This window comes from Schistocerca piceifrons, chromosome 11 (genome assembly GCF_021461385.2).
Source record: "Schistocerca piceifrons isolate TAMUIC-IGC-003096 chromosome 11, iqSchPice1.1, whole genome shotgun sequence".
Classification (NCBI taxonomy): domain Eukaryota; kingdom Metazoa; phylum Arthropoda; class Insecta; order Orthoptera; family Acrididae; genus Schistocerca; species Schistocerca piceifrons.
In genome coordinates this window covers 34,414,874-34,431,036 of record NC_060148.1, presented here as the reverse complement: position 1 = coordinate 34,431,036, position 16,163 = coordinate 34,414,874, and the positions used below count along the sequence as shown (strand labels likewise).

Sequence of the window (16,163 nt, the reverse complement as noted above, 5' to 3'; positions counted from 1 at the left end):
AAAGTAGTTCCTATCTGATTGCACACACTTTTTCCAGCGCTTCTGCCATTGATGGTAACATTTCTGGAACTCATCTTCTGTAATATTCTCCAAGACCCTCGTCACAGCTTTTTGACGTCTTGTTTTGTTTGAAAATGGTGTACCTCGACCGCCGTTTTGACTCTTGGAAATAGAAAAAAGTCGCACGGAGCGATATCTGGTGAATAAGGTGTCTGTGGTAGTACTGAAATTTGTTTTGAGGATAAAAATTGCTGTACTGACGGAGCAGTATGGGATGGCGCATTGTCGTGATGCAGCACCCAATTATTAACAATGTTGGCACGGACACGAACAACTCTTTTGCAAAGTCTTTCTAAAATTTCTTTGTAGTAATATCGGTTAACTGTTTGTCCAGGAAGCACTCACTCTTTATGAACAGTTCCCTTGGAATCAAAGAAGCACACAAGCGTGCATTTCACTTTTGACTTTGACATGCGAGCTTTCTTGGTCTGAGTGATCCCTTTGAGCACCATTGCGAACTTTGGCCTTTTGTCTCTGGATCGTACTGAAAAAACCAACTTTCGTCACCAGTGATAACACGGCCCAACAATTCTGGATTCATTTCTGTTTGCTCTAACAGATTGGCTGCCACATTTTTCCATGTTTCTCGGTGTTGTGGTGTGAGATTTTTGGGGACCAATTTTGCAGGAATTTTTCTCCTACCAAGATCTTCAGTTATTACTAGACGAACCGTTTCTCGATTGATGTTCAGTTCTTCTGCAATCATTTTCACAGATAATCTTCGATCAGATCGTACGAGTTCACGCACCTTGGCCAAGTTGACACACGTCCTTGAGGTTGATGGTCGTCCATTGCAGTCTTCATCTTCAACATTGGTTCTGCCTTCACTCAACATTTTTTGCCAACGAAAAACTTGAGCTCTTGACATAACCTCCTCTCTAAAAGCCTTCTGAAGCTTACCGTAAGTTGTCGACGCGTTCCCACCCAATTTCATGCAAAAAGAAATGACATACCGTTGCGCAATATTATCTGGTTCCATTTCCGTGACGAGAGACGCAAACACCTGTTAACTTATTACAGCACAACTCACGACTGAGCAGTTGCATCGATGTGCCACTTGGACTAGAAACATAGACCAAAGTCAAAGATACTGCAGGGTTGCCACATCTTGCAAAGAAAATCAGTCTCATTGCTTTATTGTCGCATCTCAGATATACATTTATATCTTATGTAGATAGTAGAGAATATGACGTGTATGGAGGCACAGACCCATATTAAATCAGATCTATGTTCGTTGCATTGAAGATGACGCTAATAAAAGCCTGAAGATGCCACTAAGTGTAGATATTAGGTATTACTTAAAAGAACTGAAGATGTGGCATGAAGTAGACGCCCCTCTACGTTGAAAGGGGTCAGTATAATGAAGAAGTATGGAGATATATTGGATAAAAATAGTATAAAACGTAGTGTATATTGAGGAGAAAAAGAGGTTTGGGGCAGTAGGGAGAAGTTTCCTCGGAAATGACTCAGGAAAACGCAGATAACTGCGGTGCGGCAAGAAGTGGTAGAGACAAATAAAGGGCAAGTACAACCAGAAGTAATGTCTCAGTTATATAAAGGACGATCAAAAAGTTTCCACCTGAAAGCTCTTGCTACAGGATATCTGCAGTGTAGCATGACTCTGACGCGGGTATAGAAGCACCCACATGTAGGCAAGGGACTAGTGTGCCATTTGTGTCTCTTCGAGGAGTTTGCGGTAAACACAGCCCCATAATCTATGTGTTCTCTGTCTTAGACAAGATTTACTTCCTAACATAACTTAAAGGGTACATTCCGCTTCATTTAACAATTATCTTAGCACCCACTGCTTCTCTTGTGTGGAGTGTATGGTCTAAACAGATTATTTCTTTATCGAATTTTTACGCCGTTCAAAAATCGCTACATCTTCTAAGCTTTCCACGCTAATTAAGGCCGTAGAAGCATGGTCTTTTCCGAATTTACTTCCGACCAGAAATCAATTCTGGTAGCTGGAGTCAGAGATCCTCGTTAATCCACCATTGTGAGTTCTTGTGGTGATATTTACTTTCATCAAAACTTTCATTGCCTAACGCATATTGCCTTACAAGTCAAACACCAATTTTATAGATTAAACTTGAAATATGTTTTAATATAAAGAATTTTTTTATAAAACTTTCGTCCCTTATTTCACCCCCTTAGAGGTTGCATTTCCAGAAAGCGTTTAAACATGAATTTCTTTACGTCTAACCAAGAAGCCAAATACAAATTTTGAGACATCTTATTTGAAAAATTCCTTCGTAATCAAATATTTCCAGAACCATTTTTATTCCCAATTTCACCTCCTTATCGGCTGAATTTCCAGAAACACCGAAACACATTTTTTTTTTAATTTCCAACCAAGAACGCAAATACAAATTTTCTTAAACTTAGCTTCAAATAGGATTAATGAAATACTTTCATAAAAATTTACATCGTCTGTTTCACCCCTTTAGGGACTGAATTTCCAAAAAACACCAAAAGACGTATTTCTTGTTTCTAACCGAGAATCGAAATACAAATTTTCATTAATTTAGATTAAAAATGCTCTCATAATGAGATAAATTCATAAAACATTTCACCGCCTATTTCACCCCCTTAGGCGTTGAATTTCCAAATACGTTGAAAACCGTATTTCTTTTTATTTCTAAGCAAAAATTCAACTAACATAGATGTAGCTTCAATAATTACTTCAATAGTTCTTTAATAACGATTGGTTTTTTTGAAAAGACAGTCACACACTATTTCTCCCCCCCCCCACAGGAGTTCAATTCCCAAAAGTGCTGAAACACTGTTTCTTTACCCTCTCCGAATTTCGAATTTCTGTCCATGGTGGTTAAGGCTGGGTCGTGACGAGTCAGTCACTCAGGACATGGCCCTTCATATACAGAGATAACAAACTTTCAAAGGAGATACTCACCAGTTTTGCTGAGGTTCTGGTCATTATGAAGAAATTCCCAATTGTAATCCAAGACAAGGCGATTCCTGTGGTTTATGGCTCTTGTGATCTGCTGTACAGCGTGCAGTAACTTTGTGAGGGTCGCACTCCTCAGCCGATCCGTTTGCAGTGTCTCCAGGTTCCATTCCATGTTATCCAACCTTAAACAATAACATGCGGTCACCTGATGTAACAAGTGACATTTTGGCACTAGACCGTCTTTTCTTGAACAGAACAATGAAACCAAACTCAGGCAGCCACTTCTCAAGTTTTTATGTCGCCCTTCGACACTGACATCCAGGTCATTAGGTATGAATCAAGATATTAGACTGACTTATTCCAGCGTGAATTGTGAATGGTATGCGAGTCTGTTGACACGTTATGGTAAAGTGAGCGGTCTTTGTTGAAATACAAGAATAGTTGTGCACAAATTCATCCAATACTATGATAGAACAAGTACAAACTCTAGTACAGATAGATCATTACTAACGTACTCCTTATAGAACATACAAACATATACATTATGTTGATTGGTGAATGTTCAAATTTCATAATCAGATCATAGCACTTGACGCAAGTCTTTCAGGCTAAGATTCGAAACATGCCGTTGACAGTTCTCTACAAGTGTCTGTTCCTGCACAGCACAGCCACATGCAACACTTTCACTATAAAGCCACCACTTCATCAAGAGGTGGCCATATCTCCCTTGCACCGCTCGGATGCAGCTGAGTCATGACCATTCACCACAACGAAGATCAGACTCTGCATGCTTCACCATTGGTTTCTGAATAAGATGCGCCTTTTGGGTGGATGTTCATTCCCACATTCTTTCTACATCTCGGTGACATCGAAGATAAATACGCAAATAAACACAAAGTGGCGTGTGTGACTTTCTTCAGGTGTGCAGTCAGTGGATTTATGGAATACGGTATTTAGAACTGAGTTCATACAGGGCTTCAAAAATTTGCACCTCGGTCGCTTTACATATCAGGTAAGCAGGAGCAATGTGGGATAGGACAGGCAACCATTGAGTGGCACTTGATCTGGCAGTGCCATTAACGGTTCTCAAGGCCTCACTGTGCATAATCGTCACTACATTTTCATGCTGTGGCATTGCGTAGCATATCTGCATTTAATCCCCAGTCGTTTCCAGAAAATTGGTTTACTGTTGACCCAAACTTTGTCAGGTTCGTTAAGTGCAGCACAAATGACACAGATAGATAAAAGAAGACACCTACAGTAGGTGTTGCGGGAAGCAGTTAAAGGAGACTTTTATTTAATTTAGTAGCATCTGGAACTTGCCGCGTACCTCTTTATTGTGCAGATGTAACGCTATGATCTTTATTTTGTTTGGGTTTGGACAGGGTCAGCGCACTGGTCAACCACAGCACTGTGACCACCAAATTACTATCGATATGAAACTGTCCAGACTGTAGCAGCTTTACCTGGCGAGGAACGTGTGCTAGTCACACACACACACACCATGCGGTATCAGTGGGCGAGCTGTCTGTGTGTAGAATGGGAAGGCACGCAGTCCATCTGAGTTCCTCCAAGGGCGGATTGTGATGGCCCAGAGGCTCGGCACGAGCATTTCAGAAACTGCACGACTCGACGGATGTTCCGGGAGTGCTGCGGGAGTGTCTTCAATGCGAGGCGACGCTAAGGCGGAACCACATCCTGACATCCTACAACTCCAGCGCCTGATCAAACCAGAGCAACTCCCTACAGATCATCTTACCGCCCTCAATTAAACGGGAAAGCATAAAATTAAAAAGACTGAAAATCGAACGAGATATGAATAATGAAACAGACGTCTTTGCCACACCAAGAAATGGAGGAACACAGGCCTGATGGCCTGGATGATATCTGCAATATAGGAATAAAGCATTTTGGTACTACAACATTAAAATGTAATGTACGGTTAATGAATAGCTGTATCACTAGCATGCACATTCCGAAACTCTAGAGGAAAGCCAGAGTGGTAGCCCTGCTAAAAACCCTACAGATACTCAAACTTCTCGCCTTTCTCACATTCGTGTCATCTCTATGGGGCCATTGAAAGAATACTTTTTGAAAGACTTTTTGTAGCATTAGAGACCAAATTCATACCAGAACCAGTAGGATTTATGCCTGGTGTTTGTGGTAAAATAGTCTCATTCAACATATAGAGGACGGCCTCCAACAGGAACAGATAATGGGACTTGCTTTTACAGATCTGTCGGCTGGCTATGATACTGTCAGTCACCAACGGCTGCTCATTAAGTTTTATAACAAGGACTTCCGAATGACAAAATTAGGGGAACGTCTATTTCAAAATAGACTTTTTATGTGACGCTACAAACAAGAAATAGGCACAGGAGAAGGCGAAAAAATGACACAAACACAAAATTGGCTCAAATGGCTCAGACCATTATGGGACTTAACTTCTGAGGTCACCAGTCCCCTAGAACTCACAACAACTTAAATCTAACTAACCTGAGGACATCACACACATCCATGCCCGAGGCAGGATTCGATCCTGCGACCGTAGCAGTCGTTCGGTTCCAAACTGTAGCGCGAAGAACGGCTCGGCCACTTCGGCTGGTCTACACACACACACACACACACACACACACACACACACACACACACACACACACACATATATATATATATATATATATATATATATATATCGACGATATTGCCATGGGCTCACAAGGAAAATCGTTTGTGGTGTGAATTCTCAAAGACATACTATGGAGAACACTTCCGCACATCAAATCCCAGTAGAACTCTGATGTGTGACTTTCACTTTACAAATAAAGACGCACATACACAATTTAAAGTGGCGAGGCTGTGTCAAGAACTGAACCAGATGAACCGCTGAAATATTTGGGTATCCGACTTAACAACAATGTGACATTTTGGACGTTAAGGGAAAAGTGTGTACGAATAATAACATCATCCAAAAATTCAGCGGCACGAAATGGGGAGTTAATCCTCAAATTCTGAGAACATCGACTCTCGTCTTATGTTTCTCTGCAGCTGAGAATGCGACAAATGCCTGGTACCACTCTGCAGTTGCCACATATGCCGAGGTGGCAAACAATGAGAAAGAGCGCGTAGTGTCTGTCTCCTAAAAACAAAGCTAGTTCGGCAAATTTAGCTAACTTTCGACATAGCTCGACCCATGAACAGAAGGTAAGTTGCAGTCCGATTATCACCGGCACCATTTATACGGTTACCAAATACAGCACAGGCTACTGATATCCCAGTGGAGTCTAATGCGAAGGACTAATTCTGTAAACGAGCCTCCTGAAATAGGATGAAAAATTTATTGCAAAACTGTACTGATCAGATGCTCATAAAGCCTGAAGAACCACTGGCTGCTGCGAATCATCTGTTGTTTCCGACATGGCAGGTGCTTCACCACTTAAGAACTACCATCACACCCTGCAATACCAAGCTGAGAAAATGGAGATTTAAGAAGAACAACTCCCGTGAATGTGCTACAACACAAGACTTAACGATATGTCCAAAAACAGGCAAAACGATCACAGTGGCATACTTTATGATGGCAAATGACAAAGCCACCCATGTGTCTCAGTACTGGAAATTCATTTATCAGCCGGAACATTATGACGCTCCATTGGACTCACGGATATCCATGTAAGTGTTCCCTGGAGCATTATGGAGCCGCCACCAGTCTGTCTCCACCCCACAGTACACGTGAAGGAACTGTTCCCCTGGAAGACGACGGATTGGGGCCCTTCCAGCGGAGTGATGAAGAAGGTATCGGGATTCACAGATCATGCCACAATATACCACTGCGCCAAGTTCCAGAGTCGATGGTAGTGTGCCCATTTCAGTCGTAGTTGCTGACGTCGTTAACATTTGCAGGCACATAGGCCCTCAGCTGTGGTGGCCTGTCACTAGGAGTGTTTGGTGCACTGTGTGTCTAGACACACTTGAAATCTGGCCAGCACTAAAGTTGGATGTTAGTTCCCCCACTGTCCGCTGCCTGTCCTGGTTCACCAGTCTGCACAGCCTACGACGTACGACATCTGTAATGATGGGTGGCCACCCAACCCCACGACGTGTGGACGTGCTTCCACCACGGTGTCGCCACATGTTGAACACACTCACCACTGCAGTCCCAGAACACCCGACAAGTCGTGCAGTTTCCGTGCTGAACCTCTGGGCCATCACACTCTGTCCTCGGTCACACTCACGTATATCACGTGCCTTCCACATTATAAACATGCACAGAATACTCACTGATACTAGAGATGCACCGTGCATGTGGCAATTATTCCTCACAGGGTGACAGTTCCGTCGCCTGGGTGGGTTTATATCACTGGTAGGTCGGTGGTCATAATGTTCTGGCTGATCGGGTCTCTAGTACTGTTACCAATCTGCACACATAAGGTAAGTAAGTATTGACATAGAGCCTGATGTTATTGTAACTATGCTCCTAGGTCGTTGATACCAAACATGAACAACAAGGGCCCTAACACGATTCTGTGGGACACATTGCTAGTGACTTTTGGCATGCTGTCTGCAAACTGGCCGATTCATCTCTGCCCAGGCCTACCACACTCTTCCATGGAGCCATTCCTGACACCATCGAATGAGTACGGAGAGAGTTCTCATGATGGTGGACCCACACTTTTACCATATCTAATGCATGCTCAACCTGGTTCATGTAACAGCTGGAATGGTTGTTTTATTCCTGTGTGGATCAATATTTTAAGGATATTGTACATGTCGTTGTTTTACAGCTTGAAGACAACAAACATAATTCTTACGATTCTTATGGACAAACATTTCGATATTTGCACATCTATTTTGACAAGAAGGGGCAGTTAGACAGCAGGGGCCTCATAGCAGAAACCATATGGGCATTTGCCTGAAGTGATTTAGGGAAAACAGAATACTGAAGTCAGAATATCTGGCTGGTGAATAGAGCAGACTCGTGGTGTACTGTCTGTTCATCTCTTAGTGACAGACCTGCATACTCGACCTACACAATATCAACTGCTATCAACACTCTGACGATGATGTTAGGTTTTAATTTCATGTACTATAACTTCCCATCAGCTTGCTGGAAAATATTGAGCTAACATCCCTCCACAATGAGTGAGCTGTTGGGCTCTGAGAGATGTCAGTATTTTCGGGTAAAGAACACTGAGATGAAGTTTTACATAAAAACAAAATGCAGATAGAAAGTTTGCTGTGACATGACTGTGGTGTACTATTATTATTTACTTTTGTCTCCTTAAGCAATCTATTGAACGTTTTTATTCCTCTGTACATACCCATGTTCATGAACACAGCAATTCCTGCTCTAATTAACTGACTGATAAATGTACTCACTACTGTTCTTGCTTCATGTTGATGATATGTTATTTTACTTGCATCAGCAGACAGAATTAGTGATTTTCACAGATGATACACGTATTATTGTGAACGCTAGTAAAAAATCATGAGCAGAAAAAATAGTAAATTGTGCTTTTGGAAAAGTTACTGACTTGTGGCCTCTAATGGGCCGCCTTTAAAATTTGAAAACACACTCACACACACACACTTACCAACTAGTTTTGTACTGTAAAAAGCATCCTACCACTGATTAACCGAGAATACAGACCAGAAATAATTAACGGTCTAGAAGTTTTAATTTGTTAAGTGCCCATACTGATAAAAAGTTGAATGGGAAAACCCGTTGAGTAGACTTTAATGTTTAGGTTTACTGTTGCAATGAGAATAATTTCCAACTCTGGGGATATAGAAATCAGTAAGTTGAAATACTTTCCATATTTTCATTCAATGATGTCTTAATGGAAAATATTCGTGGCTAACTCCTCACAGGGGCAACAAGTTGTTCATTTCCGCAAAGAAAATAATTACAATTGTATGAGTGGTCCTCACACATACGTCCAGCATATTCATTTATGAACTTTAAAACTTGTTACATTAAAATGAATCCGAGTTTGAAAGTAACAGAGATATTCATAACACTAGGAGGATTTGCTTTGCCCTTCATGCAACCTTGGCACAGAAAAACTGAAATATACACCATCTGAAAAAATTTCATATCAGAGAAGAGTTTTTCAATGTAGATTCAAGATGTGTCTCCTTAACAACTCCTTTTATGCCATAGAGGAATTCTTCAATTGAGTAGCCCATAGTCATGTGAATATTTTGGTTTAAAAATTGTGTCCTATTTTGTGAGATGGTTCGCATCATCAAAACGTTTATTTATTTATTTATCGTGACTATGATGTATGGAACACGTCACTAAGTAACTTGACATGCTAGAGCCGTTTCTTTTTCTAATATATCTTAATGACAACTTAACAACTGCAGCAGATGACTCTGGAGACGTTTTTCTTCTGGATGGGATAGACACTATCTTTACACACTCGAATTAGGAACTGAATAAAATAGTAAACTATATTCAGGAGGAAGTAGCTTTTGGTTCATAGCGAACAGGCTGATAAAATAAAAGCAGGTACATGCACTTTCTTGTGAATGAACATGTCTTTTCTGGTATTCAACTCCTACAATGGTGGTGTGAGTAATGCATCAGGACACAGTGTGTTCTCATGTCTGGTGGTATACTATATTCTTAAACGACAGGCACTTTTTTTTAAGCCACCAGGTTTCTGACTAGTTTGGTGCAACTCACCATGAATTCCTCTCCTGTGCTAATCTCTCCATTTCAGAGTAGCACTTCCAACATTTGTCTTCAATTATTCGCTGGATATACTCCAATCTCTGTTTATCTTTGTAGTTTCTACCCTCGACAGCTCCCTCTAGTACCATAGAAGCTATTCCCCAATAACTTAAAAGATGTCCTACAGTCTTGTCTCCTCTTCTTGTCAGTGCTCGAATATATTCCTCTCCTAACTGACTCACCCGAGAACCACCTCATTCCTTAACTCATCAGTCAGCCCAATTTTCAGCATTACTCTGTAGCACCACATCTCAAATGATTCGATACTCTTCTTGTCCGGTTTTCCGAAAGTCCATGTCTCACTTACCATACAATCCTATGCTCCAAACGTACATTTTCAGAAATTTCTTTCACAAATTAGGGCCTATGTCTGATACTGACACACTCCTCTTGGCCAGAAATGCTCTTTTCGCCAACACTAGTCTGCATTTGTTGTCCTTCTTTGCTGCGTCTCTCATGGGTCATTTTGCTGCCTAGGTAACAGAATTCCTTAATTTCATCTACTTCGTGACCACCAGTTTGATGTTAAGTTCGTCGCTGTTCTCATTTCTGCTACTTTCGTCTTTCTTTAGTTTACTCCCAGTCCATATATTGCACTCATTAGACTGTTTATTCCACTCAGAAAATCCAGTAATTCTTGATCACTTTCATTGAAGACAGCAAGGTCATCAGCGAACGTTATCATTGATGTCCTTTCACCGTGAACTTTAATACCACTCTTGAACATTTCTTTTTTTACCATCATTCCATTTACGAAGAATAGATTGAGCAGTAGGGCCGAAAGAGTACATCCCTTTCTTACATCTTTTTAATCCAAACACTTCACTCTTGGTCTTCCACTCTCATTGTACCCTGTTGATTCTTGTACATGTTGTACACTACCCAATCTTTACTATGGCTTACCCTTATTTTATTCAGAATTTCGGACATCTTGCACCATTTGACCTCGTCGAACGCTTTTTCCAGGTCAATAAATCCTATGAAAGTGTCTTGATTTTTTCTTCCTTGCTTCGATTATCAACCGCAACGTCAGAATTGCCTCTCTGGTGGTTTACCTTCCCTAAAGCCAAGGTGACAGTCATATAATGGATTCTGCATTTTATTTTGTTTCTTCTGAATATTATTCTTGTCAGAAATTTGGATACATCAGATGTTAAGCTGATTGTGTGACAATTCTCGCTCTTGTCGGGTCTTGCAATCTTCAGAATTGTGTTGATGATGTTTGTTCAGAAGTCAGATGGAATGTCCTCAGACTCATAAATTCTACACAACAACGTGAATGATGGTTTACTTACGACTTCCCAATGATTTTAAAAATTTCGATGGAATATTATCTATCTCTTTTGCTTTATTTGGTCTTAAGTCTTCCAAAGCTCTTTAAATTCCGATAGTAATACTGGATCCCTTATCTCTTCTATATCGATTTCTGTTTCTTCTTTTTTAGGTTAGAGGGTCTTTTTTAGGTTAGAGGGTCTCAGGAAACCACAGAAAAACATGTCTACAAGGGGGCAGGTAAAACACAGTAAGGCAGTTGTAGAAACAAGCGGTATTGTTGTTGTAAATTGTCGTAGCTGTTTGGGAAAGAACCAGAAGCTCAAATAGTTATAGGTACGGAAAGCTGGCTAAACCTGGAAATAAGTTCAGCCGAAATTTTTTCTAACGATCTTTCAGAAAGGATAGGTTAAGCACAGTTGTAGTTGAGTATTTATTGCTATCAGAAGTAGACCCCCCCTACTCAGAAGATATGTTGCTAAACAGTTCAAAGAAAACTTGACTCTCATTTCAAATAGGTACCCCACTCATGCAATCGTTGATGACTTCAATCTACCCACGATATGCTGGAAAATTTATACGTTTAAACCCGGCGGCAGGCATAAAACGTCATCCGAAATTTTACTGAATACTTTCTCAGAAAATTATTTTGAACACTAACTCAATGAGACCACTCGAAGCCTAAATGGTCGCGAAAGCATACTTGACCTCTTAGCAACAATAGTCCTGGACAAATTGGGAGTATCATGACGGATACGGGGATCAGCGACCAAAAGGCAGTTTCTGCTAGGCTGAATACCGTGACACCTACAACCATCAAAAAGAAACGCAGAGTGTATCTATTTAAAAAAGCTGATAAAGAAGCTCTTAACGCCTTTTTAAGAGACAGCCTCCACTCTTTCCCATCTGGTCATGTAATCGTAGAAAAGATGTGGAATGATTTCAGAGAGACAGTATCGACGGCACTTGAGAGATATATACCACACAAATTAGTAAGTGATGGTACTGTTCCCCCTTGGTACACAAAACGCGCCATATCACTGTCGCAGAAGCAACGAAAAAAAGAACGCAAAATCCCCAAGACTGGCAAAGTTTTGGAGAAGTTCGAAATATAGCGCATACTTCAATGCGAGACGCTTTTAATAATTTCGACAACGAAACTCTGTCTCGGATTCCGGCAGAAAACCCGAAGAGATTCTGGCCATACATAAAGCACATCAGTGGCAAGACGCTATCAATACCTTCACTGCGCTATAACGACGGTGAAGTCACTGATGACAGTGCTGCTAAATCAGAGTTATTAAACACGGGTTTCCGAAACTCCTTCACCAAAGAAGACGAACTAAATATTCCTGAATTACAATCAAGAACAACTGCCGAGATGAGAAACATAGAAGTAGATATCCTCGGCGTTACGAAGCAGCTTAACTCACTTAAAAAAGGCAAGGCCTCCAGTCCAGACTGAATACCAGTCAGGTTCCTTTTGGAGTAAGCTGATACAATAGCCCCACATTTAGCTCACAGAAGGATCCGTACCTAAAGACTGGAAAATTGCTCAAGTCGCAACAATACCCAAAAAGGGAAATAGGAGTAATCATCTCAGTTACAGGCCCTTATCACTAACGTCGATTTGAAGTAGGGTTTTGGAACATATACTGTATTACAACATTGCGAATTATCTCGAAAAACAAGATTTATTGACACATAGTCAGCACGGCTTCAGAAAATATCGTTCTTGTGAAACACAACTGGATTCGTGATTTCCTGTCAGAAAGGTCAGTTAGTAGTAACACAGAAGTAATATCCGGCGTTCCCCAAGTAAGTGTTACAGGCCCTCCACTGATCAATATTAACGAGATAGGAGAGAATCTGAGGAACATTTGACCCTGAATAAAGAAAAGTGTGGAGTTATTCAAACGAGTAATAAAAGAAATCGGCTAAATTTCGATTACGCGATAAATCACACAAGTTCATTCAAGTAAATACTTAAGGATTACAATTGCAAATGACCTAAACTGGAACGATCACATAGATAATGTTATGGGTAGAGCAAACCAAAGACTGCGATTCATTGGCAGAACACTTAGAAGGTGCGACAGGTCTACTAAAGAGACTGCTTACACCAGCTTGTCAGCCCTGTTCTGGAGTACCGCTGTGCGGTGTGGGGTCCTCATCAATTGGGACTGACGGATGACATCGAAATCGTTCAAAGAAGGGCAACAGCTCGTATTATGTCGAAATTGAGGAGATAGTACCACAGACATGATACGCGAAATGGAGTGGCAATCATTAAAACAAAGGCGTCCTTCGTTGCGACAGGATCTTCTCCTGAAATTTCAATGAACAGTTCCCTCCGTCGACTGTGGAAACATTCTGTTGTCACCCACCTACATAGGGAGAAATGATCTTCACGATAAGATAAGAGAAATCAGGTATCGCACAGAAAAATTTAAGTGCTCGTTTTCCTAGCGCGCCATTCGAGAATGGGACGGTACAGAGAGATAGCTTGAAGGTGGTTCGTTGAACCCTCTGCCCGGCACGTTATTGTGAATAGCAGAGTAATCACGTAGATGTAGATCTACCTCTTCCGAGCTCAGTAATTTTGCTGTCCAAGTATCAGAACCCGTCAGCTACTTCTAGTGACTCATTTCCTAATTTAGTTACACCTTTACATTTCACAGTTCAGACTGATTTGTTCACTGAATAACCTAAAGACAGGTAACTTTGTTTCCTACGATTTAATATCATTGAGATATAAGACCATTTGAAAGAAAAGAAAATGAATTTACTCCGTGTTTGACAGAACACGACAGGAAAATCGTACTGCAAACACTTTCTTGGTGTTTATTTAATCACAATGCGGCTCTCAGTTTGTAGGTCAGCGTCACGTTGACACTTGACGATGAGTTAAGGAGCTGAAAGCCAGTTTGTGATTAAGCGAATAACAGCCGCCGAACATCAGGAAGGTGTTTCCTTTATGATTTTAAAGCAAAGTTATGTCCGAATGAGGAACTAAGGCACGAGATTTATAAATATTCGGTGAAAAGTTGTCGTAGCCTCACTCATATACGAATGTCACTAGCAGTAAGAATAAACTTACGCTAACAAAATCTGCGCTCTTGTCCTGGCGCCCCAGGGGCGACAGAGCGGTCGCCGCGTCATCTTCCGCCAGTGGCGTCGTGGGAGGGGCATGGAGGAGTGTGCGACCGCCACACCGCTCTCCAGCACACTGTCGACATCCAGGACCTGGAGCCGGACTTTCGGACGCAATCATCTCGTGAAATGACATCACCAGGCTGAGGACACCCCATTCCAGTCCTCCGAGGTAAAATACTTCGCAGTACTTGGAACCGAACACAGACCCCTTCTATACCAGGTCTGCAAACTGAGCATTGATTTGCTTTGGTCTTTGTAGAAAGACATTAACCTGTTGATAACTTTTCTGAGTGAAATTAAAAACAAAGTGGGCAATCACTTCTTGATTTCCAACATGATGCTCACTATTAGCCAAAGTAGGTGTACTCAAAAATTTTGCAAGCCTCATACAATTTGGAAAACGTGACATAAACCCACCAGACAAAATGTTGTTTACCAGCTTAACTGAGCACACGTGTCGCTTTGGAGTGCTACAGATGTTGCAGGACTGGTACCATGCAGTCACGTGACCCCCGCCACTGACTTCAGCCACAACACTGGGGTGGTAATCGCGGTGTGCTCGTGCAGGTCGCTTGTGACAGATCTGTAAATTAAGGCGGGTCGACGTGTAGATCTTACGGAATGGCAAAAGTGATCTATCATTTTTGGACAAGCACATGAACAGACCATGAATGAAGTTACCCAAGGTACTGGTTTGTCAACGCTCACTGTGCATGTGTCTGGAGGGAACGATGTGCCAGTCATAGCGACAAAAGTCAGCGTAACAGTACTGTTCTTAAAGAGACTCTAACCGCCAGGACTGAGAACGACTGTCACTCTGAGTGAATGATGAGTCGTCTCACACCTTACACCAACTGCTGCTGTCAGTGAATGTCAGACAAGTGATGTGTCATCTCACTACACACGTTCTATTCACAGTGATTAAGTTTGCAAATTAAAATATTGGTTAAGAGTAGGTAGCAGAGGAAACCTATACTATATGATCAAAAGCATTCGGACACCTGGCTGAAAATGACATACAAGTTCGTGGCGCCCTCCACCAGTAATGCTGGAATTCAATATGGTGTTACCCCAACCTTAGCCCTGATGACAGCTTCCACTCTCGCAGGTATACGATCAATCAGGTGCTGGAAGGTTTCTTTGGGAATGGCAGCCCATTCTTCACGGAGTGCTGCTCTCAGAGAGGTATCGATGTCGGTCGGTGAGGCCTGGGACGAAGTCGGCGTTCCAAAACATCCGAAAAGTGTTCTGTAGGATTCAGATCAGGATTCTGTGCAGACCAGTCCATTATAGGGATGTTATTGTCGTTTAACCACTCCGCCACAGGCCGTGCACTATGAACAGATGCTCGATCGTGTTGAAAGATGCAGTAGCCATCACCGAATTGCTCTTCAACAGTGGGAAGCAGGAAGGTGCTTAAAACATCAGGTGCTTAAAACATCAGTGTACGCCTGTGTTGTGATTGTGCCAAGCAAAACACCAACGCCTCCGAATTTTACTGTTCGCAGTACACACGCTGGCAGATGACGTTCACTGGGCATTCGCCATACCATACACTGCCATCGGATCGCCATATTGTGTACCGTGGTTTGTCACTTCCACTGTTTAACTGTCCAATGTTTACGCTCTTGACACGAAGCGAGGCGTCGTTTGGCATTTACTGGAGTGATGTGTGGCTTATGAGCAGTCTCTCGACCATGAAATCCAAGTTTTCTCACCTCCTGCCAAACTGTCATAGTACTTGCAGTGGATCCTGATGCAGTTTGGAATTCCTGTGTGATGGTCTGGATAGATGTCTGCCTATTACACACTACGATCCTCTTCAACTGTCGGCAGTCTCTGTCAGTCAGAAGAAGAGGTCGGCCTGTACGCTTTCGTGCTGTACGTGCCCCTTCACATTCCCACTTCACTATCAAATTGTAAACAGTGGTCCTAGAGATGTAAAGGAGTGTGGAAATCTCGCGTACAGACATATGACACAAGTGATACCCAACGACCTGACCAAGTTCCAAATCCGTGAGTTCC

At 41.9% G+C, this 16,163-nt stretch overlaps 1 protein-coding gene across 1 annotated transcript in view; it reads right to left on the bottom strand.

Moving 5' to 3' along the window:
• The window catches only part of LOC124719630, a 78,494-nt gene that overhangs the window by 30,579 nt on the left and 31,752 nt on the right, over positions 1-16,163 (bottom strand). The window contains exon 3 of the mRNA XM_047244846.1: positions 2,975-3,153. Within this exon, the coding sequence (XP_047100802.1) occupies positions 2,975-3,153 (179 nt within the window). The remainder of the gene's footprint in view (positions 1-2,974; positions 3,154-16,163) is intronic.